Source organism: Sinocyclocheilus grahami, unplaced genomic scaffold (assembly GCF_001515645.1).
Source record: "Sinocyclocheilus grahami isolate Dianchi unplaced genomic scaffold, SAMN03320097.WGS_v1.1 scaffold8.1, whole genome shotgun sequence".
Classification (NCBI taxonomy): Eukaryota; Metazoa; Chordata; class Actinopteri; order Cypriniformes; family Cyprinidae; genus Sinocyclocheilus; species Sinocyclocheilus grahami.
This window is the reverse complement of record NW_015505187.1, coordinates 3,425,119-3,448,766: the sequence shown is the minus strand read 5'-3', so window position 1 is coordinate 3,448,766 and position 23,648 is coordinate 3,425,119. Positions and strand designations below refer to the sequence as shown.

Genomic DNA, 23,648 nt, shown 5'->3' with positions numbered 1-23,648 from the left:
CTTTAAGTCACATATTTGGTTGACTGAACGCTGTTGACACCACTATTCTGTTTGTAGTGACTGAACACTCAACTCCCTAGTCAAATATAGGCGAGAATAAACAGTGAAGTCGATAATGGGAAGCAGTCTCACTGTGTTTACCAATGCATCAGAAGAACTCGTGTCTGGATAAACAGTGAGGGATAACCAGCCTCATCTGGTCAGTAGCCCCTTCAAGGGTTATTTAACACCAAATGCCCTCTTTTAGTCCTCGAGGAGGAACGAGGAACTGGCTGATTAAGAATGAACTCTGCTTGACTATAACCCTTAAACCTGTAGAAGGATGCTGTAGGGAATTTGCAATGATATTTATGGCTTCCTGTGGTCGTGAAGACTCCTACTTCATAATACCAAGCATTTAGGCTGTGTTTGTTCAAGCATCTGTTTATCCTTGATCGTAAACAAATGTGATATGTAGTTGTAAACGCTTTATCACAGTGGTTCTTAGCCCACCGTGGCCATTCGAAACAGTCACTATTCTGCTACTTGTCTCAAGTTCACTTCAGAGCCCTGGTTGTTTCTTCACCCATATAATGCGCATCTTCTACGTGACAAATATAGCAAAACATCAAGCAGCCATTAGGCGTGAGGAATCGGAGGCATGTAATTAGCCAGTTCTCCATATGACTGGAAAATTACAGAGTGGAGCTTGTGATCAGCAAATTTCATGCATTCATAATATTTTTCACTATTTTTATTGGGTGCCGCAAAGCAGTTTTCTGATTTGTCAATCGTCTCTGTAGAGTCACAAAGTATATAAGAGGTCAATATCAAGAGTGCTGATGTTAAAAAGATGTTAAAGACCAGAATTAAAGTCATCATTGACTTAAGCTGCTGTTTTCTGTATAATAAAAGTGCATAGGGACCAGGGACATGGTGGTCACCATTGGCTTTCATTTTGTGCAAAAGAGCAGCTCTTTGTTTTCCTATAGTTTATTTTTGGATGAACTAATCCTTAACAAAAGTATTGTGTTTATAAAGCAAACGAAACTTAAAAATAACCTTTTGTGTGAGTCCCTCCGTGCTCTGAATCAGATTGTACAAATGATGGGACGTTTCTGCTGTGAGTTTGACATGAGTCATAGTGATAAAATCAGATTATTTATTGTCTGCTTTTGAGTGACTTCAGTAGAATTTAGCCTACCACAGCCATGCAAAGTTCTGCAGCAAGAGTCTTGAAATTCAATTCAGACTTTCAAATAATTACATCAGTCTGTGGATGGCTGTTGAGTAAAATGCCCCATCTTTGACCAACCACACGGGCAGCAGAGAGAATTGTAACCTTGAGATTATGATTTTTGTTTGTTTTTATTCAGCCAATATCACCTAGATGAATGCTCAGTTTACAAGACTAATAATAACAATACTTTTGAAATAAATCACCACTACTTTTACCACTATGGCAAAAAATATTCCTATATATCAACTGCTCTGTCAGTTAGTTCACCCAAGAATTGAAATTGTTGTCATATACTCCTCATTGATCTAAACCTTTATGACTGACTTTCTTCTTTGGAACATAAAATAAGATATTTTGATAAATGTTTTGAATTTAATGGGATCAAAAACAACACTTGGAACCCCCTTTGATTTTCATGGAATGGACATTAAAAAAATCATACATGTTTGAAACAACTTTTTTGGTAAAATTCGTGGTTTAATTCATGTTCATAGATCTAACATACTGGAACTGTACATGAAATGGATGTGTGATTTAACGACATATAGTAAACGTAGAGGTGGCTGGACCGAGCTGAATTCGGAAATAACTTTACAGGCTGCAGATCTGCGCACAATTCTCTCAGACACAAGATTTATTTACCAACCAGGAAAGGCTTCGGTGGTTTGCTGGAAGTATGTTGTTTCAGAAAGAAGGCTACCATTTTAGGAGAGACGGTGCAAAGCTGTGAATGCTTTCTAAGCTCTCACAAACATTCCTTCAAAACCTCATAATACACCCTGCGGACCATCATGGTTACACTAAAAGCAACAAAAACAGCCCGATGGCTCTCTCAGACCTGGCACGGATCAAGCAGTGGATTAAGTCTGATGTCCTGACTTTGTCCTTCTGTTGTTTTCATTATTTTTATGTCTGACTGATTAAGTCGATCCTGCCGTGTCTGTTATCAAATGTAGGTCTGGGTTATGCATGCTTGAATCGCTGTTGGGGTTGTGTAGATAGACTGTGCTTACTCTCTCTGAGAGTATACTGTGGTTTGGCCACACACAAGTCATGAGGTCAAGGTTTGTCTTTGTGGTGACTTTTTTAAAACAAATGTCTTTGCAGAAACTGATGGAGTATGAGGACTTCGGCAGCTTTTAAAATATCCTAACCAAACTACCTCTAATAGACATGGTTCACTCTGAGAACCTTAAAGGAATAGTTCTGCCAGTATGACTCTGTGTGACTTCAGTTAGTATGTTTATCACGAAACAAGCGATTTCTATGTAAATCATTCCTAAATCAGTTCATACATTAATTGTCCAATTGAATTTAATGCGAAAATATATGCGTGAAGTGTTTGTGTAAGATTTGTTCTGTTTGTGTTTCATTAAGGCAGTTGGGCACTGTAAATCTCCCAAAAGGATGATAAAGCTACCAGAAAAGTCCATATGGCTTGTCAGGTTTTTTTTCTTCTCTGAAGCCGTTCAAATACATTTGTGTGAGAAACAGGACAAAAAGAGAGGGTTTGGAACAACATGAGAACAAATGATGACAGAGTCTTTATTATTGAATGAACCACACTTATTTAAATTTACTAGCAATTACAGAGAATAAATAGTTTCCTGAAAGTATGTCCCCATTTTCTAAGTGTATTACTTTAATTCTTTGCCCTAATAGTGTTTTTTTTTTTTTTTTTTTAAGTTGTCAGCCACTGCCAGTATTTTTGATAATTTTCACAAAATTTTTATGGCTCCCAGAAAATAAACATTTTGTCGTATGAATATCTGAATATGTCAAAAGAAAGAACAGAGCCTCTGCTTATAAACAAACAAAAAACAAATGTTTTATTCTAGCTTCTTGCATACTGTTTCATCAACACTTAAGTATGGGTAGGTTTCATAAAAAAAAAAAAGAGAAAATCACGTTTTTGTCAAAGACTATGTCCGGATCAGATTCAGATCGATGATCAAAACATAGATGGAGTTGATCAATTCTATCAACACCCCCAAAGCTTACATGGTCCTAAAACACTTCCTGGATTGTAATTTCATTCTGTAACCTTAGGCAGTTTTGATTTATGTAATGATTAATGTTTGATGATCATGCCTCATGCCGTGCACCAGTGAAAACACAGAAAGCCGGAAAATTCTGTCAATGGCGGTAAAGTGTTGTCTCATAAATGATGGAAAATTCCATAAATGGTGGGGAAAGAGTTCAATGTAATTTAAATATGTTTATCTCACAAACACAAGCTGCATTTAGTTGCCTTTTTGCTGTATAAACAGACTTATCTGGTAGCTCCAAAACTGATTTTGGCCAGGATTCCTCTAACAGCATAACAGTCTAATAATGTACAACAAAAGAGAGAGAGCTTTTGTGATAACCAAGCAGATATTTATTCACCATATTAATTTATTGCTTGAGATTAAGGAAAAAGTAAAAAATGGGCAAAAAACTTACAATTATACACAAACTGACTGGCAGGTGCAACTTTCAGACTCCATTGACCTTCATCTCAACTCTCACAGAATTGCATGCGCAGAATAGTGGCATTCATAGGCAGTGGAAGATGCATCTGTGCTGCCTTCAAAAACAATCTGATGAAGGTATCTCGGTAGACAGGATGTGACATTGTTGCCTTCCTACCTCCATATACTCCCTGCGGTGGCAGCATTTTTCAGCTTTTGGGAGCAGCCTGAATTAATGTGTTAAAGTCTCCCCTATATAGTGCACTGCAAACTAGCAAAAGTCCCCAGTCTAAATCTTCACCCCTTTCTCTGTTTTGAAATTAAATGAAAAAATACAATTCATTTATTTGGGGAACAGAAAACAGGCAATGACATGTTTTTGTGTGTATAAAGGTAAAAATATGGAGAGCTGACCATGACCACTGGGCTGTCAGAAAATGGTTTCTGATTAAATTTAATAGCCAGAGAATGCCTTCCTCCGATACTACCCTGCCAGTTGTGTGTGCGTACAAAATTTTGAGCACTCAAGGTGGCTAAGCCGTAAATATGTGTTCACCAAGTGAGGTTAATTTCTTGTCCAGTGCAGGATAGAGATATGCAAGGCTGCCATCATAAATCTCATTCAAATACTTGCACAACATTTGCAGGTGGATCTTTCTGCCTCAGTAGGCAGCATTTTAAGGCATTGTAGGCATGCCTAAAATTTTTATGTAATCTTTTATAAGAAATTAATACTTTTTTTTCCAGCAAGTATTAAACTGATCAAAAGTGACAGTAAAAACATTTAGAATGTTACAAAAGATTTAATTTATTTCAAATAAATGCAACTTATTCATCAAATAATCCTGAAAATCAACATTTCAACATTGATGATAAAGTTTCTTGAGCACCAAATCATCATGTTAGAATGATTTCTAAGACAGGATCATGTGACACTGAAAACTGGACCAATGGCTTATTTAAAAAAAAATAATAATAATTTTAACAGAAAAAAAGCCTTTTTAAGCCTTTTACAGTATTTAACAATATTACATTTTTATGTTTATTAGACTATTGCATTGTTAGCTTAGCTGTATTGCAATCAGCTGTGAGTCAAAATAAAGAGTTCATAGTGCGGCAGCTCAGGTTGGAATATAGTCATAGCAGCGATCAAGGAAATACCAATATCACGTCACATATCTGTTTGCGTTGTATTAATGTGGAAGGAAATATTAGTACTGTGTTTGATGCATGAAAAGTGTCTCCACAGCCCTCCAAATTTGATTCTAATGTGTGTGCTTATGAAATAAAATGGCTTTTAGCTGTGCCCGGAATAATCTTGGGATTCTGGTTTAAGTCATTAAGTCACTCCAGGCGACTGTGGGTTTGTGATGATTAAAGGACAGTTGACTGCATCACACACACACGCGCGCACACACTTTTCACCTTCCATGGGTGTAATACATCATCCTAATGAACCTGTGTAGCCAGGGCAGGCAGTACTTGATTAATCCACAGTCATTAAATCCAGTCTGCCGAGGACATCAGGAGGGAAGAGCATCCAGAGCCCCTCAGCTCAACTCTCCATTAATCTACTGCATAACTGGCCTGAATACAACACCGATCAAAAAACACAGTACACAGTTCCCACACTTTTACTGTTAAACACTTTAGAGAGAATTCCGAAACTGAACCATCGTGTGTAAAACAAAATGAATTAATTATTAAAAATGGATGAAATGATAATAAATTAATAGGCAAGTTATAAAAATAGTTCAGTTTCTGAATGCTGGATGGCCAATACTGTGTTCCGGCCAAGATAAAATACACAAGATTGAGTCATCATTATTTTTAGATTGTTTTCCCAGAAGAAAGATATTGTACATTTTAAATATGTATATTTTCCAAAGGTTAATCATATTTTTATTAATAAATATTTTATTAAGTATAAAACATAAACAATTTTATTTAAGAAAGAAATGTTTTAATAAGAACGTGAAGCACATTCTCTTATGCTTTTATCAATTCTTGTGGAGAGACATTATGAATGTAAAAGATAAATTTGAGGGAATATGCCATATGCATAAAGCTTCAGGTAGTTCAGCTTTGACAGCTGAAAAACAAAAACAAAGTTAAAAGTTAAGACGGTGGGATAGACTGCAGTTTTGAGGCAGACATGTTGCATCTACCCTCTTCCAGGAAAGGGGTATTAACATGATATATCGTGAATCATTTTTTTTGCCACTGGCCAGACACAAAATTTCCACCCGCACATGCATTCCTAATAAAGCAGAAGATGAGCACAGATGGAGTTTTTATTTATTTGTTGTTATTTAAACGAAGCCCATCTCCCTCACTGCAAACACAAGGAGGTTAAAGGCGTGATCATCTAACCTGTCTTTTCTTTATTTTTTCCAATACTTTTCACGTTTTAATTTATATATTTTTCCATATTTAATATATTTATGTAACTTCATTTTAAATTACATTATTTATTTATTTTTTTACTTTTTTGTATTTATCTTAATGACATTTTCTGACTCCGAATTAAAAAGTACATTGTTTGCTGTAATGTCTGTATGCAAATATCTAGATAGGCTTTTTGTAATCCTCAGGCACATTGTTTGTTGTTGTTTTATTTCTCCTGATATGACCCCTTTAAATTAGTGTCTTTCCACACCTCCTAATTGATGATAAAACTCCATAAACTGGCATAGAAGTTTCAAGCCAGCCTCTAAACAGATTATCTTTACACACTTTCAATGTTAATAGGCCTGTTTGCTTTTTTTATTGTTTTTTTAAAAGGTCACTTAGTGCGAGCGGGTGTCTCTCTATATATTTGTTCAATAATGGCTTCATTTGAAAGTGTCTTAATAGTCATTTACTGTTGACAATAATTTGCCCTCAAGTTTATAAGCTGTCTTAATGGACATAAATGATTGTCATTAGGCAGGGGAATGTCTGATTGTGGCTAACGGGCAGCGGAGTGCAGAAGTGACCTCTTTTATGGTGCAGCGGGGGCTGGTGGAGCGTGTTTACTGATCCCTGGGGAGGGGGAACGTGTGTGTGTCGAAGTCATAGTTTATACATTAATTTGCGTATGCCGATGTCTATGAGAGGGTTTAGAGTTTGGCCCGTCCCCAGGAAGTGTTGATAAAACCGGCTGGCCGGAAAGCTTGTGTAAATGATTACATTCCAGTTTAGCCTTGTAAGGCTATTTTTACCTTCCCAGCCCTGTTCTGAACTCCACCTTCACTCTCTCTGCTTCTTACTGAACAGGAAAGACTGGTTTACGTGCAGTCAGAAAACCGGTTTCTTTGTCACTTTTGTCAGATAGGGCAGTGGGTGTTATCATAATTAGCTCAAACTGTTGGTTTTCTCCAAATTATCATGTTTATTGGTTTGTGTTTAATGTTGTATGCTTTAAAACATCTAAAATGTTCTGTGCACTGGGACATTCCATTTCCCAAAATTCCCTAGACTCATACCACAGAGGTTGTTCGGTAGCAGACTTCCTGTGTCTGTTTGTGTGTGTGTGTGTGTGTGTGTGTGTGTGTGTGTGTGTGTAGAGAACACAATTAGACTCTCTTGTCATGTGAAATTAATCCACAAATCCCAAACAATCTGAGCAAACTAAACTAACCAAGCCTGAAATTTCTCTGCAGAGCTTGGATGAGCTTGATGACGACGATGGAGAAGAGAAGGAGAGGAAGATGGAAGAAAGTCTTACACAGCACAACACGGTTCAGAACGAGGCAATGACCCCTGACCCCGGAGCGGCCTACTCGATACAGGTGAGAGAGTGTTTGTTAGTCATTTCAGAAGATAATCCTGCCTCTAAAGGGTGTAGAGTGCAGTCACTGTTCGGCCTTACAGAGGCAGTGTTGACCAAAGAAACAAACACAATCAAGTGACAAACAGAAAGCAGGGCAGTCAGCGTTCATGCTGCATCAAGCCACAATACATAGTAAGATAATAACTCTTGACATTAGACGTGATGGTGTTTTGTCTTTTATTTACCTTGTGCTATCACCTGTCTAGAGAGGAAATGTGACTCAGGATCACATCTGCATCATCTTTTTGACTTTTTTATTTTAGAGTTTTAAAGCAGAACTTTAGGGGTGAGCAAAGGTGTCAACAACATACCGAACAAGTTAACAAAAACTAAGAAAAGAGAAAATTGGCCGAGAAAAGAGACATAAAAGACAATAGCAATTGTGTAAAATACTTCCCTTGTCACACACACACACACACATATATATATATATATATATATATATATATATATATATATATATAAAGAAGTTAATACTGTTATTAAGAAAGGTTGCAATAAATGACAGGAAAGACTTTAATCAAATAAACCGGAAAAAATTGTATCATGGTTTCCCCCAAACAAAATTAAGCAGCACGAATGTTTTCAACATTGATGATAATAATTATTTCTTGAGCACCAAAATCAGCATTTTAGAATGCTGTGACACTGAAGACTAGAGTATAGGCTGGAGTAAATTCAGCGTTGCCACCACAATAATTATTACAGTTTTAATATATATTAAAATAGGAAATATTTGTAAATTATAATAATATTTCACAATATTTCTGTTTTTGTTTTTTTTGTTGATCAAATAAATGCATGCATATAATCACCCTCATGCTGTTCCAAATCTGTACGGCCAAACACAAAATAAGATGTTTTGAAGAATGTTCACGCTGCTCTTTTTTATACAATGTATCTATATAGTGACAGGGGCCTGATCAAAGTAAAGCAAGTAGAACTTCCAAATCTTGATGTCGAATGATAGCTTTGAGTGAGGAACAGACCAAACTTAATTATTCACTAAAAATCTTGCCAGCATTTGTCATCTTTAGTGGCTCACTGAAGGATGAGGATGGCTAAATGTCAATGTGCCATCAGTAGAGCTCTGGGAACATGATTACGTATTTTTCTGAATGATGCATCATTTTGTTGCATCTAATTTCCTCCTGTTGGGTGGTTGATTCCATGTAACTTCAGGTTGCTGAATGCATAAAGGACGCGATATCCGACAGTATAATCACATTGACATTGTGTGAGTGCATGTCATCTTGTATTACTTTTCCCTGGAATGGATCGCTACTGTATTATTCTGTGAGAATTTCAAACCTATTATTGCAAAATATAAAAGGACTTTTAGTGAGCAATTGTTTGCAACTAAAAGCATGGTGAAAAGTGCTTCTCTGAAAAGCCATTGAAATGTGCTTCAGTAAGATTGATAATTATGTTTAAATAAAGAAACCTATTACTGCCCGAGCCGTGAGAATGTGAGTGGTCACATGTGTTTCTGTTGATCCTGGTCATGTTCAGCAGTCCATGCCAACCCACAGTTCTCCAGATGTTGGCCTCTGTTGTATTGGACACAGCTCATTTTATATGTAGGTTATTACATAACGGTTAGTTCTAGTCCTCTAATTTCATTGGCCAAGAGTGATATACAATATATGCAATATATAATCAGAGCTAGGTAGTATCTGCTTACATGTTTTGAATTATGTAATCAAATTCCAAAAATCATGTACTCAAAATTAGAGTATGTTAATTTTATAATGCTCATAATCAGATTACAGTTAGCTACTTTTTTATGGATTACAGTATTACATATCGTTCCCACAATGGAGGTAATCATTCATAATGCATCGATTCTCCCTAATTCTTTTTTCTCTCTTAAATTCTCTTTCTCTTTTAATTTCATTTAAATTTGTGTCATAACATTTAGCTTTGACTATATAAAATACATTACCTAAAATGAGTAACCTAGATTACTGACTCGAGTTTTCATCATGTATTCTGTAATAAGTAATGAACTACAATTTGTAAGTAATCTACCCAGTTCTGTATACAATACGCTAGGGGTGTGACGAGACACTTATCCCACGAGACGAGACAAGACAAGAGACGAGACGAGATTTTTAGACTTTTTTAAAGAAATCCTCAATGATGAAATATATAGGGAAAAATAGTCTTTTATTCAACTGAAAAACACAAAATGCAAAAAATTTACGTGCATTTTGAAATCAACTTGTACTTTATGAAATTAAACTTCTGTATTAATTAATTATATGCAGCAATAAACAACATGTAAACTAGAGCTGCACGATTCTGGATAAATTGAGAATCATGTTTTTTATATATAAATTGGAGATCACGATTCTGAAGAAAAAAAAGATTAGAAACTAAACAAAATAACGTAATTTACTAGTGGTTCTGACAAAATGTTCATTGCTTAAGTCTTTTTAAAATATATATTCATTTGAACAAAGTCAGTGTCTCAATTCATAAAGACCTGTTTCACAATTGGAATATCCTGAATGAATGATTCAATGACAAATACTTTTTTTAAACGGGCAGTTGTCGCCACCTCCTGGCAGAAGAGGATAAGCGTTACAATACACACACGTGTTAAGATACTTTCATTTTGATCGCTACTGTTGAGAATAAGTGTTTATATCCAAACTATAATTTTTTTATCCCAATACTTATGTTATTTAAAATGTCTGTAACACAGAAATAATGATGTGTGGTTGAAAAGACTGTTTGTGTTGCTCCTTCTGGATCAGCAGCAGCATGAATGATTCATTAACATGGGCAGCGACGAAATGTGATTGTCAAGCTCCTGACACTCGTTATGTGCAACAGTCGTAATAGACATAGCTGAATCGTTGTCATTCAGGAATAAGATTGCGTGGGTGTCTGAATCGAGATCGCAATCTTTAAACGATTAATCGTGCAACTCTAATGTAAACACAGCAAATTGTTTTGCGAGGATATCGTCACGTTCTCGCGAGACCAGTCAGATCTTACGAGATCTCGTGCCATGAGATCTCGTCACATCCTTACAATACACTGTAAAAAAAAAGACCGTGAATTTAACGATAAAATACTGTAAAAATGCTACAGTAAAAACCTGTTAAATGGTTAATGGTAAATTCCCCTACTATATACAGTGAAAAACTGTATTGGACATTGCATGTAATTTTACGGTAGTATACCTGTAGCTTTTTTTTTTTTGGAAGTGAAAAAGACTGTATAATTTAGTGAATAACCGTAAATTGACATTCCCAGAATTTCAAATTTTATGTTTTTTTTGTTGAAATAACGGTTTCTTAATTTTTTCTTATCAGTTTTGTATATTAGGGTTGTGTGTTACACCTAATGTTGTTAAATGAATGTTTATTGCATTATTTTAGTTTCATGTGCGTTACCATGATGGTGTTTCGTGTTTGTGTGAATATACTGTGCACCTTCTATATATGTTATTATTTAAAAGGTGCTTGTGATGGGCTTTGGTTCATCATGTGACTTTCTCATCACCGTCTGCATTTGGTGGTTATCAGTGTATTACAAAGGTACAAAACAGATTTCAGTACTTCAATAGGTTGTTATATTAACATTATTTCAGTTAATGAAATTACGGTATTTAACTGTAAATTTAAGTTAAAACCGTAAAACCTAAAATGTTGCTATCGTATTTTTTATGGTAAAATTCCGGCAACCACAGCTGCAGTTTTTTTTTTTTACCATCAATTTTACAGAATTTTTTTTTTTTACAATGTATATATATATATACTCTTACTGACAGCACAAATAACCCAACACAAATCAAATCGTTGCACTGAAAAGTTTCTGCTTATTTCGCCATTTTATTTATCAAACTGATGGCAAAGCAATTTTTTACCAATATGGTATCAAAGTGTTAGGATACATGTAATTTAGATACTAGAAATGATCCATTACACATTTTTACTATGCGTTAATGTCAACATAGTGTGCTGCAGTGATTATGTATTTTTGTAAGCCAAACCAGAAGTTAGCCTCACCCTATTTTTCTCTGACAAAAAGCTGTGACCGACAAAAGTTTATGATTGTTACATGTTTGGCTCATTATGATCATTTTCACAAATGATCAGAACTTTTATGAATTTTGAAGCCTAAATACAATAACTAGAAGTAGGCCTAAAGCTAAACATAGGGTTTAAACAAACTACACCACAGTCAAATGACTTGAACTTCACCACCATAAAGTTTCTGACAGCTCTTTTGATATTTAGCCTATTTAAAAAACCTTTTCCCTGAAAGTTTGAGTTTGAATCCTTTGCAAGAGCATGATTTTGAACACAATGAGGATGTAAAAGTGGATTAGTGAATAGACGAGTTTACCTGCTCGGCATGATGATGATTAATGTCCCCGACAACCTCTGTAGTCCAATTTAGCTGTTTGTTAGCAACTAACTTTTTCAAGAGAAGTAAAAACATAAAAACAAAATAAGGTCTGTATGTATTAACCACAGACCCTATTTCCAGCATTTAAACAAAAACCCATTCAAAAAACCTTTTTGACTGTCGACTGTCAAGTCTTCCTCACTTTTGCGTAAATTTCCTCATTTTTTCATCTTCTCCCGTTATATTTAGTAACTGAACATAAAAACCTGATACAGAAACTTGCACTTTCTTTTTCTTACATGTATCTTATTCAAAAATCATCAAGTACATTACACTGGTTTCAGAGTGTTCCCTCATATTACGTGAGATGACAAATGTAACATTATGTCCTCAGTTTTTCTACACATCACGTTTAGCGCAGATGGCAGATTTACGCATCCTTGTCAGACACGTGAGCGTAGAGTGCCTCAAAAATGTGCTGCTGCATTTATCAATTGCTTGGAATGGCTTTTGTGGAATTCCACGCCATATTTCACTGCTCTCTTGACCTCCCACTGGACGTGGTCATAATCTACAAGCTTTCTACAATATTAATATGATGCCTGACAGCTCTCAGGTTCACCGATTACAGGGTTGGATGCACATGGTGTGTCTCTGGATATTCACCGTACAGTCTGTTCAAAGTCGCTGGTAATTTAGGGACGCAGTAAATTAAAAGATCATAGCTTTATGAGTATTATTCCTAGATATTTTTATGCTGGGACTAGAGATGTTCATTTTAGCCGGTTAACCGTTAACCGACCATATAGAATTTTGACCGATTAATACAATCAGTTAAACGGTTTAAAACGTCTTTTAAAAGTTTTTTTTCCCCAGCAATTTATCAAAATATTTAAAAAGATTTTCTGCATGGTTAAAATACGCTATACGCCTATAAAAAAAAATTGTTTATTAGAGGGAAAAAAAACATAATTTGCGTATGTCGCATTTTATTATTTCATTCAGAAATAGGCCTAATGCCGATGCGAAATGTTTACAAACATTATAATAAACACTGTAAACATAGCTAGGCTATTTTAGTTTCCCTCACTCCACAACAAATCCTTTCAATTAACAGTATTTAGAAAAGAACAAGAATTAAAAATATAAGAAGCTATAGCAATATAATTCATTTAGACTAAAACGAAACTGAAACCAACATTGGTTCTCTCATTCGACACAAAATCAAATGTTTCCGTATTCGCAATGTATTTGAATGCAAATGATTGTTTATGTAGCCTACTTCACTCGCGTTCCAATATCCACGTAAAACAAAATGTTTTGCATAACATCACGGCGGTACGGTGATAACACTTAATGGCACAGATTTTACTACATATTTAAACTGAGCAGTGTGTTTTTTTTCCCCCATATGTTTGACTGTATTTTATTATGATAATGAACAGGCTGCATTGTCAAGGTAGCAATGCTTAACTGTGTGCGCATGCGGCGCCGGTGTTCTGACAAATAATGCTACCTATCAGATTTTGCTACCAACACTGTATTTATCCTACTGTAAGGGTAGGTTTAGGGTTGGGGTAGGTGTAGGTGTACATGTTAATAAAGCCTCACACCTTATTAATATCATGCTGGAAGCAAAATCTGATAGGTAGCACTAGGCCTGGGCGATAAAACGGTATTGATATTTATCGACGGTACACCTTCTTCGAGAACGATATAAAATTTTTTCGATATAGTGCACGATATAGGCATGTGCTTTGAGTGACGCAGACAGCACACACAAACACGAACATGAGTGCTGTGCCTGCCTGTGATGAGGAGATTGTGAGTAAAGAATGATTATTAGTCTAATTTAAAATAAACATTTGCATTAGAATGCAAAAATAGTACAATCCAATGTTAGATGTGCGTCAGGGAGCGTCATCAGTGGAGCACGAGATGCGGTGATGATGATGTAAGTGACGTTGTAGTTTCATGTTTTGTTAGTCTAGCCCACATGACGCGCAGTTGCTGCGTTATTCATTCAAAATATATAATATATAATGCCTAGAAGATCTTGATTAGGTTAAAACCGAAACCAAGCCATTCACACAGAACGCATATTCAGCGCATTTTCTAGACTGACAAATATGACTGCTGCACTCACATCTCTCTCACACAAGAGATGTAGACAGCCATGCAAAGCTAAAACAGTTTAAACTTTTAGAAAACGCATCGCAAATTTGTGGAGGTTTATTCCTTTTCACTGTGTCTCATGTTTTTAAAGGCAATCTATGTGATGGGCGATTCGGCTCTTTGAATTAAACAATACATAAATACATGATGCTGTTTTGTTCATAATTGTTTATGCAATTTACGAAATTATATTTGATTTATATGAGTTAATTTAGACGTAATGCATGTTTTTTTTTATAGACAGTTACTTCCTTGCGTTGACAATTTAATGTGCTGCATTATTTTGCTCATTGCGCCCTCCTGTGGCCTCGGGAGACAAGCCAAAAGTTTAACCTATTTAATCTGCATATATAACATTAGAAATGAGATATTTGTTTAATTTTTATTTTGTTTTTGACTGTTAAAAAAAAAAAGTGTTGTTTGTCTCAATAAATTGAGTTAACTTAAAAATACAGTGGTTAAGGTAAAAAAAAATTCTATTGCTCTTTGTTTTAAAAAAGGTTATAAAAAATGTCAATTATCGATACCGAACGATATGAAACATTATATAGTTGATAAATTTTTTAGCTATATCGCCCAGCCCTAGGTAGCACTTTTCGCTATCGAATTATGCTACCATCTGTTTTAATGGGAGGTAGCAAAATCTGACAGGGTAGCACAAATCGTCAGAACAGTCAAAGCAAATCAATCAAGAGCGTAGATTGCTCAAGAGCAAGAGCAAACAATCATTTTAATTTTTTCCTTCTAACAGTGGAAACAACTACACCTTTTAGTCATAAAGATAATCGGAATTGTAAAAGGTTTGCCTTTGTTTGTGTACATTCACAATTAAAACAAATCTTTGTGCTTTTGTAAAATAAGCCTAAAGAAAAATAGGATGCCGCTTTCTGCCGTCTGGTTTCCTTTCGCGCAGCACAAAAATGAACCGAAACTCTGCATACTAGGCTACTTGTTACAGTTTTTCTTTCATTTTCTTAATTTATTATTTAAGTAAAGATATATTTCTCGTATAGGCCTATTTATTTGTTTATATATAGCCTAGCTTTATTATGTTTTTCTCCACTCGCAGAAGCGTTGCAGGTGCGTGATGTGATATGATGACCATGTGAATCCTCATGTTCTGTTGTTTGCTGCTTTTTGCGCATGTAAAATTAATCCCCGGTATTTTTAAAGGCAATCTATGTGATGGGCGATTCGGCTCTTTGAATTAAACAATACATAAATACATGATGCTGTTTTGTTCATAATTGTTTATGCAATTTACGAAATTATATTTGATTTATATGAGTTAATTTAGACGTAATGCATGTTTTTTTTTATAGACAGTTACTTCCTTGCGTTGACAATTTAATGTGCTGCATTATTTTGCTCATTGCGCCCTCCTGTGGCCTCGGGAGACAAGCCAAAAGTTTAACCTATTTAATCTGCATATATAACATTAGAAATGAGATATTTGTTTAATTTTTATTTTGTTTTTGACTGTTAAAAAAAAAAAGTGTTGTTTGTCTCAATAAATTGAGTTAACTTAAAAATACAGTGGTTAAGTGTAAAAAAAAATTCTATTGCTCTTTGTTTTAAAAAAGGTTATAAAAAATGTCAATTATCGATACCGAACGATATGAAACATTATATAGTTGATAAATTTTTTAGCTATATCGCCCAGCCCTAGGTAGCACTTTTCGCTATCGAATTATGCTACCATCTGTTTTAATGGGAGGTAGCAAAATCTGACAGGGTAGCACAAATCGTCAGAACAGTCAAAGCAAATCAATCAAGAGCGTAGATTGCTCAAGAGCAAGAGCAAACAATCATTTTAATTTTTTCCTTCTAACAGTGGAAACAACTACACCTTTTAGTCATAAAGATAATCGGAATTGTAAAAGGTTTGCCTTTGTTTGTGTACATTCACAATTAAAACAAATCTTTGTGCTTTTGTAAAATAAGCCTAAAGAAAAATAGGATGCCGCTTTCTGCCGTCTGGTTTCCTTTCGCGCAGCACAAAAATGAACCGAAACTCTGCATACTAGGCTACTTGTTACAGTTTTTCTTTCATTTTCTTAATTTATTATTTAAGTAAAGATATATTTCTCGTATAGGCCTATTTATTTGTTTATATATAGCCTAGCTTTATTATGTTTTTCTCCACTCGCAGAAGCGTTGCAGGTGCGTGATGTGATATGATGACCATGTGAATCCTCATGTTCTGTTGTTTGCTGCTTTTTGCGCATGTAAAATTAATCCCCGGTAAACAAATTTTTGTATTTTTAACGGGTCACAGACACTTATCCTTTCTAATTTAATTCAATTCTAATTTAAAATAATCTTGTCGGTTAACGGTTAAGAACCATTTAATGAACGTCGGTTGTCGGTTAGGAAAAATAACCGAAATGAACATCCCTAGCTGGGACAAGCATTTCCCTTCTGGTGCTGTGTGTGTGTTGTTTTGCTGCTTCTCTCTCTTCTGAAATGAAGTCCTGATCAGCTCGAGGCCTCCATCTGCTTCTGCTTAAGCTGCGCTTTACCTTTCTTCTCTTCTGCCATATAAGGAAAACACTCTGATACCGGAGAACCACTAGAACTCGCAGAACCGTATGGAACATTCCACGGGATCATCTCGCTCCAGTGTGGCGCCAATGTAACAGTGTATCGCTGGAAAATTCAGCTCCATCTGTGCATCAGTGCCTCAAAAACCTAGTGAGCTGCCTACCTAGACATCAGTAATCAATGGACAAAAATCATGGACAGAAACGGCTTCCTTGGTATCATAGGTGCATTTAAACGTGCAAATGAAATTGCGAAAAGGTGTCTAGGTGGGAAACTCGGTAAGGTTTGAGACATATAACTTTACACTTATTAACATTTTGGTCAGAACATCTGCGTGACAATATTGGGTTAATTCTGAACCAAAGTGTTCATGCTCATTTGCATTTTTAATTAGCACTTCTCGTGTGAAGATGTTAGATACGCTGGGAGGGATTTCCCATGCGACACCGCGCTGACCCTAGCAATAAGAGCGATGAGATGGTGGCAGTGTAATTTTCACCTGACAAAAGCGCCTGTTAGAAGTGTTATGGGGCAAAGCAGAATTTGCATAGTGCAATTAGATGCAGTTTCCTTTAAAACGCTGCTCAACAGCTGGAATTCTCAAAGGTTTTTTTTTTTGCTCGGTAAGCTTGAGGATTTCAGCGTTCGTATTTAATCTTACAAGGCCTATGTGGGTAAATATGAATTGTGTACAGGCAACAGGCTTGGGCCACTTGTCTCTGGAAGGATTTGAATGTTTATCGCATAAAGCAGGAAAGATTTAGGGCACATGAGCACAGCTTCAGAATGCCAGAGCAGGCCTGTGCCGGACTTTATTAGACTGGCCTTCTGAGATCCTGAGATCTTACCTTTTTAAATTGGCTGTCAAAATCACAAAGCCCATCATCGCAAACAGCTATGAATTCCTAAGCAATGTGAAATTTATCAGAAGAGAAATGGGCTGAATACAATGAATATATTTGCTTTCTCCATTTCAGTTAACCTCCCTCATCTCTCTTTCTCACACACACTTTTTGTTCTGTTTCTTTGCTCTTACTTTTCGTCTGTGATGACCAAAATGCCTATTTTTTTAAGGTTAATGGTTCCAGCTATACAAACAGTAGTTATTTTGAGTAATTTAGCACTCTGTATCACCAAATTACCATTAGGCTCTGCATGTTTATCAGAGTATGTGAGCGGAGTGGAGCGGCAACAATTTCCCCTCTGCGCTCCAAGCATTCAATAATCACTCCCCTCCAGCTCCGCTCCGGGTTCACCATTTCCCGCTCCCACTCCACTCCTTGCTCCAATAATCAGAAACACCGCTCCGCGGCTAAATTATTTCACTATGCTTGAAAAATCAAAGTTCTGTTCAGAAATTATATTAAACGAAAAATAAATGCATAATACTAGAAGAATAGTTTTAACATGGTTTAATGGAACACTACAATTAGCCCAAGTCCATATTAAATGACTGCTTAACTCGCTTAGCTTACTTGTCTGTGCAACGTCTCTACTATGGCGAAGCTGAGGGAAGCTCCGCTCACATACTCTGATGTTTATAAGCATTCACAAGCCATTTTACTTCTGTAATGTGACGTATTTCTGAGTGAAATTATAATAAATGAGGAAAGATGTAGGATGGGACTTGATTTTGATGATTAGCTCATGAAAAATTTTAATTATATCACAGGTGATTAAAAGCAGGGGCTAGATTATGAAGACAAACATTATTTTCTAGGCAGTGATAAATCATTCACAATAAGACCAGAAATAGATAGTAAGAACATATTTTTGGATAGATTTTCAAGGTACAGTACAGCATTGTTCAAAGATCTTGTGTGATGTGTCTGTTGAAACCCGCACAGGTTATTTTGCTTGAACATTTAATTTCTCAACAAAATCAGGCCAAGAACCACCAGACAGATGCAAAGACATTAAAAAAGGATTTTGCCTCTGAAATATGTTTTATGATGGTTGAAACTTTATACGTTCTCCTAGAGCTTTGTGTATAAAGAGATGATGATATTGTGGTGGTGGTGTGGAATTAGATTGCCAACATCTTGCTTCAGCCAAACACTATTTCGAGAGGCTTTGAGAGGAATGATTAGTAAAATCTGATTGTTGTAAAAAAAAAAAGAAAAACATGTACCTAAACATTATGAATAGCCAAACTTTGTGTTCCTGGAACATATGGGTCTGAAACTGTTTTGTATGACAGTTGGATAGATATAACCCTTTAGTGAGAGTTTGATGGAACTTGTTTCTTTGAAGCAAACACAACCATAAGGTTCAGCTCTGTTTGAGTTATAGCGCCTGGATTTATTGTTTTCTGATTTATTTTTTTTGTCTGGTTTAGCTTTGGTACCTCAGAAAGGGGCGTATGAATAGAGTGAGTCATACCGTTCAAAGGCCAACAGAAACTATTGGGAGGCTTGTTGCTTGTGTTTGTGTAACTGTATATAGGTCTATCTCTTTTTCCATTAAACCTATAGGTTATTCTCATTTTTATGCCTCTGTTTTATTTTTCAGGACACTCCGAGATCCAGAAGTCATAAGAGGTGAGTCTGACTGCATCTAATATCTGTCAGCGGGTAAGATATGTCTTTTCAGCACTGCATTGCGCAGAGGGAGATCGAAGGGATTAAACCGTTTTAGCCGCTGACCGCAACTCTGGACCATTCACTCATCTGGTGGCTTCTGTCAGATGTAAAAAGTATTCTCCTGGCTTGGAAATTTGCCTTCGCAAAACTGCTGAAAAAGAAGTGTCTTGTCAGAAGAAAGGGATTTAAAGCCTGTGAAATGACAGCATGGCTTAACTGGACTAATTTTTCAGAGCCACTGTAAGAACGCCAGTTGCTTTCATTCTCTCAGTTGGCAGGCCTGAATTTGTTTCCACTTGAATGATACAAGTGGACTGTTTGTATCCAGCTGAGCATACATAATTAAGAGAAAAGTTCTAGGAAGTTCAAACTTAAAACTCACTGCAGACCCAAACACTGAGTGACTTTGACAAAGAAATATCCAGCATGACCCTGTGTCACCTCTCATGTTAACACTTCCTGCCCCAACAATGGCAATTTTTCTTAAACATTTCCAAATGTCACATTAAATTTTTTATACAGGTTGCAGCAGTTGAGTTGAGATTCAAGCACCAATTGTTCTTTTGAACTGATTCTTAAAATGCTTAAGTAATTAATTCAACTGTAAGGGATAAATTTAAAAGTAAATCTGTGAGGTAAATAGTGGTATTATCTGTATTTAAAGGAATAGTTCACCCAAAAATGAAAATTCTGTCATTAATTACTCACCCTCATGTCGTTCCAAACCCTTAAGATGTTTATCTTCGGAACACAAATTAAGACATTTTTGATGAAATCTGAGTTTTCTGACCCTGCATAGACAGCAATGGAACTGACACATTCAAGGCCCAAAAACGTAGTAAGGACATCGTCCATGTGACATCAGTGGTTCAACCTTAATTTTATGAAGCTACGAGAATATTTTTCATCCTGCAGCGCTTGTGCTGCACACATGAATGGTTTCTCAAATGGTGCATCTCATTGAAGAGCAACTAGAGGTTTGATTTTTCACATGGCAAATGATCAGCGGACAGTTTTTTTTTTATGTGGGAACCCTAACCATGTCTAGTGACCAGAATATCATGGTGGACTCTAGTAACAGCAAAACAACCACCCACCCATAACATTCTAGCAATGGCATAACAAGATGCTAACAACCACTCAGAACACCTCAACATCCTGCCAGCTGGATGTCACATAGAAGTGTAAAAAACCATCCAGACATTTGAACTAGTTCATTTAAATGAACAAACCGATTCACTAAAATGAATCAGACCTCCCTGTTTACAATGGCTTGGACTCATTTTGCACAGAAAGTGCCAGTGCATTGTGGATCCATGGTGATGCAGACAAAAGCCCATCTGAAGCTCAGTCTGGCCGTTTGATTAGTCGCCCATCTTTCTGCCCTGATACTTGCACTCCAACACGCTGGGCTCTGCCACAGCCGGCATGACAGGTAGATGGCAGAACCGGCAGCAGAAACCACAACGAACACGCTCATAGAACAAAAGGAGGAGCTAGCCATAAACATTAAATTAATGATGTTCCGTTGCAGATAATTAGTGTTTCGGAGACAAGTAAAATATGTCTAATGGTTATTTGAGTCCTAACCAAAAGTTTATTCTTGAGGAATGAACACGAAATGAATTAAATCTGCGGCCAGCTAGTGTGGCCAACATATTTAGAGTTGACTTCCGGCCCTCTCTCTCTCTCATACACACAAAGCCCCCTGTCGGGTTTCCAGGAGCAGATCATTACCTCTGCCTCCTCCTGTTTCCTCTCCACAGGGGACTAATGCAACAGAGTGGCGGTTACATTCCCAGGACATGAACATTCAGATTGGACATCTGCTCCGTTCTCAGAGTCGATCAGATTCAGACTACACTATACTGATAGAGCCACGGCGAAATACATCACACACCTCATCTGGACGTATTACTGGACCTTTTCCTTTAGGGTTTCCTTTATTACTATTATTTCTGTCGTCTTCAGTGTTGAATAACAATAGATGCGTCATCTTTGAAAAATATCAGGGCAAATGCATTTTTTTTAAACTACAGTTTCACATTTTCTGAAGAAAATTTCTCGTCGCTACTATGCTAGATTGTTGCCAGAGCATTGCTAGGTGGTTTCTTTGCCATCAAGATGAAGAAGAAGAAGGAAAAAGAGCCCACCCGAAAGGTCCCTAGACACGGCTCAGATCCATAATTATAATGTACTAGGAAAGTTCAATCACTTCAAAGAAAGCACACAATTTGAGATAACATTCATGTCCATACCACAAATTTGTGGGAAGAGTTACTCTTCGGGTTTTCTTCAGATCTCTAACCCTAAGAATGAGCAATAATAATATTAATAATGATGCTGGTCTTAGCTAAATAGTTTGGGTCCATGAGCATTAGGCTGGTCGGTTGCACATCGGCTCCATTCTGTACATTTGACCTGAATCTCCTCATTAGATGAAGCACTTCACCGTACCTCCTCATTAGCTGGAGGATTAGAACGGCCGTCTGTCAAAAGAGAGACACTCTGGGAATAACTGTGGAGAACATTTGAGCTGGCAAATGGTTTTTCTGCGCCCGAGCGATCGTCGCCCAACCAGACCTCCGTGGATGATAATGTTATGTGGGCTAGAGCTCCCTTCAGCCCGTCTGTGGTTAGAAAATGTAAAAACCTTTAGAAGAGAGAGGCGATTGAAGCTAGTTTCAGCCAGAGCAGGATATTTCTGCGGTGCTAGTGTTGCGTTTGTCACTTTCACAGCTGATTTCACAGCAATTTCAAGAACATTTCTGAATTCTGTTTTTGGTAGCTGTGAAATGTAAATGTTTGAAATGTAAAATGACAAGTTGTTTTGACTAGGGCTCTGTCCTCTTTCAAATTGAGAGTAGCTGCAAACGCACACTGTAGATCTTAACGCATGCTTCACAACAACATGAAACTGCATTTAGCTTCTGTTTTGCCTCTCCAACTGAATTACACACAGATGAAGCATTAATTATGCATAATGCACATTGTCTGTTTATTCCACACGTAATTCTGTCTAAAGGACTAAAGAAATGAATTATATTAATTATTATTTCCTAAAACAAGAAATTGATATGTCACAATCTGTAAAGCTGCTGTGAAACAATGTGTATTGTAAAAAGCGCTAATCTAATAAACCTGACTTTACTTGACTTCAGTAACTCTTAAGTGCTGTAGGAATTTCCCTGAAGAAACTGTGATGTTATTATTATGAAAATAAATAGACAAGGTTTTGATTTCATGATCTCCTTTAAGAGATGTATCCTGATGATTCTCTGGATGAGACTAGCTTTCTTGTTTTTCAACAGAATTTTAGATATTTTGTTTAAGGCATATCATTTCCGCACCATCAACGTCACCAATTGGAATCGAAAAAGTTCAGGTTTACAGCTTATTCTCAGTCCTTCATCGATTGGGCGCCCCATTCTCACACCATCGTTTGAGTCAGTGCATCTAATTTTTGATACACATGAAATCTTTAACATTACATACAATTTCAGGGAGCATGGAAAATACAGGGAGTTCATAAATCTGCAAATCCTCGGGCAGGTGAGAAAAAAAGACCACACACATGAGCCTTTCTCTGATTCATTGCCAGTTCTTTTCTTCCCGCTTTTGTGGAATGTACAGACAGGCCTAGCTCAGAACAACACTCTGAAGCGAAAAGAAGGTCCAATAATTTGATTCCCGGGAAAGGGTTATCAGCCGAATGAGTGAAATATTATGAAGGAATCCTCTCCAAGTCTTCCACATATGTAATTACTGAGATGAAGCTGGTTAAAATAAGTTCCACATGAATATTCCCAGAGCGTCTGGCCTAAGCAAAGAGCGAGAAAGATTGGGAGAGTGAAACAAATGGGAAAAGACCGATATTCTTCCCCAACCCCACTCCCCCCTTTTTTGACTAGCTGCACAGCGATGTCCCAAGGCACAGTCCTGTAAGAAGCAGGTATGTTCTCCTCGCTAATGAAAGCGCATTGCTCTAATGCCTTCTACTGTGCCATAAAAAGGCTTTTCATACTCTGATAATTTACTACTTGAGTTTTCTTATTTCCGCTCCTACGAAATAAATGACACTTTCCAAGCCATTATGTTGGAAAAAGGTTGAGGTCTCGTTTGAAGGGAGAAAAATGTGTGAAAAGATGTTTTAGCGAGGCATCTTTTGTAACCAGAACACAGAGTGAAAAAGCGTGCACCTGTTTTAATTTTTTTTTTATTTAAGCTTTTAAGGAGACATCTCCATTAGAGGTGCGTGGCACCGCCAGCTGTGAGTCACGAACTAGGCACACTGTTCGAAAATGTTTTTCAGTGTTAATAAGCATGACAACTTTTAGTTTGTTGTGTGCTGTATTTGATATGTTCAAAGGGAAGGTAATATGTAGGCCTATTCATTTAGATGCTCCATCTAATATCTAATATTTATATATATATATATATATATATATATATATATATATATATATATATATATATATAAAAATATGTGTGTCTTT

General features: G+C 36.5%; 1 protein-coding gene across 1 annotated transcript in view; it reads left to right on the top strand.

Moving 5' to 3' along the window:
• Positions 1–23,648, top strand: part of LOC107591114 (PRKC apoptosis WT1 regulator protein-like) — an 80,241-nt gene that overhangs the window by 37,997 nt on the left and 18,596 nt on the right. Inside the window, exons 2-4 of the mRNA XM_016280160.1 lie at positions 7,317–7,445; positions 19,082–19,110; positions 20,919–20,941. Of these exons, the coding sequence (XP_016135646.1) occupies positions 7,317–7,445; positions 19,082–19,110; positions 20,919–20,941 (181 nt within the window). The remainder of the gene's footprint in view (positions 1–7,316; positions 7,446–19,081; positions 19,111–20,918; positions 20,942–23,648) is intronic.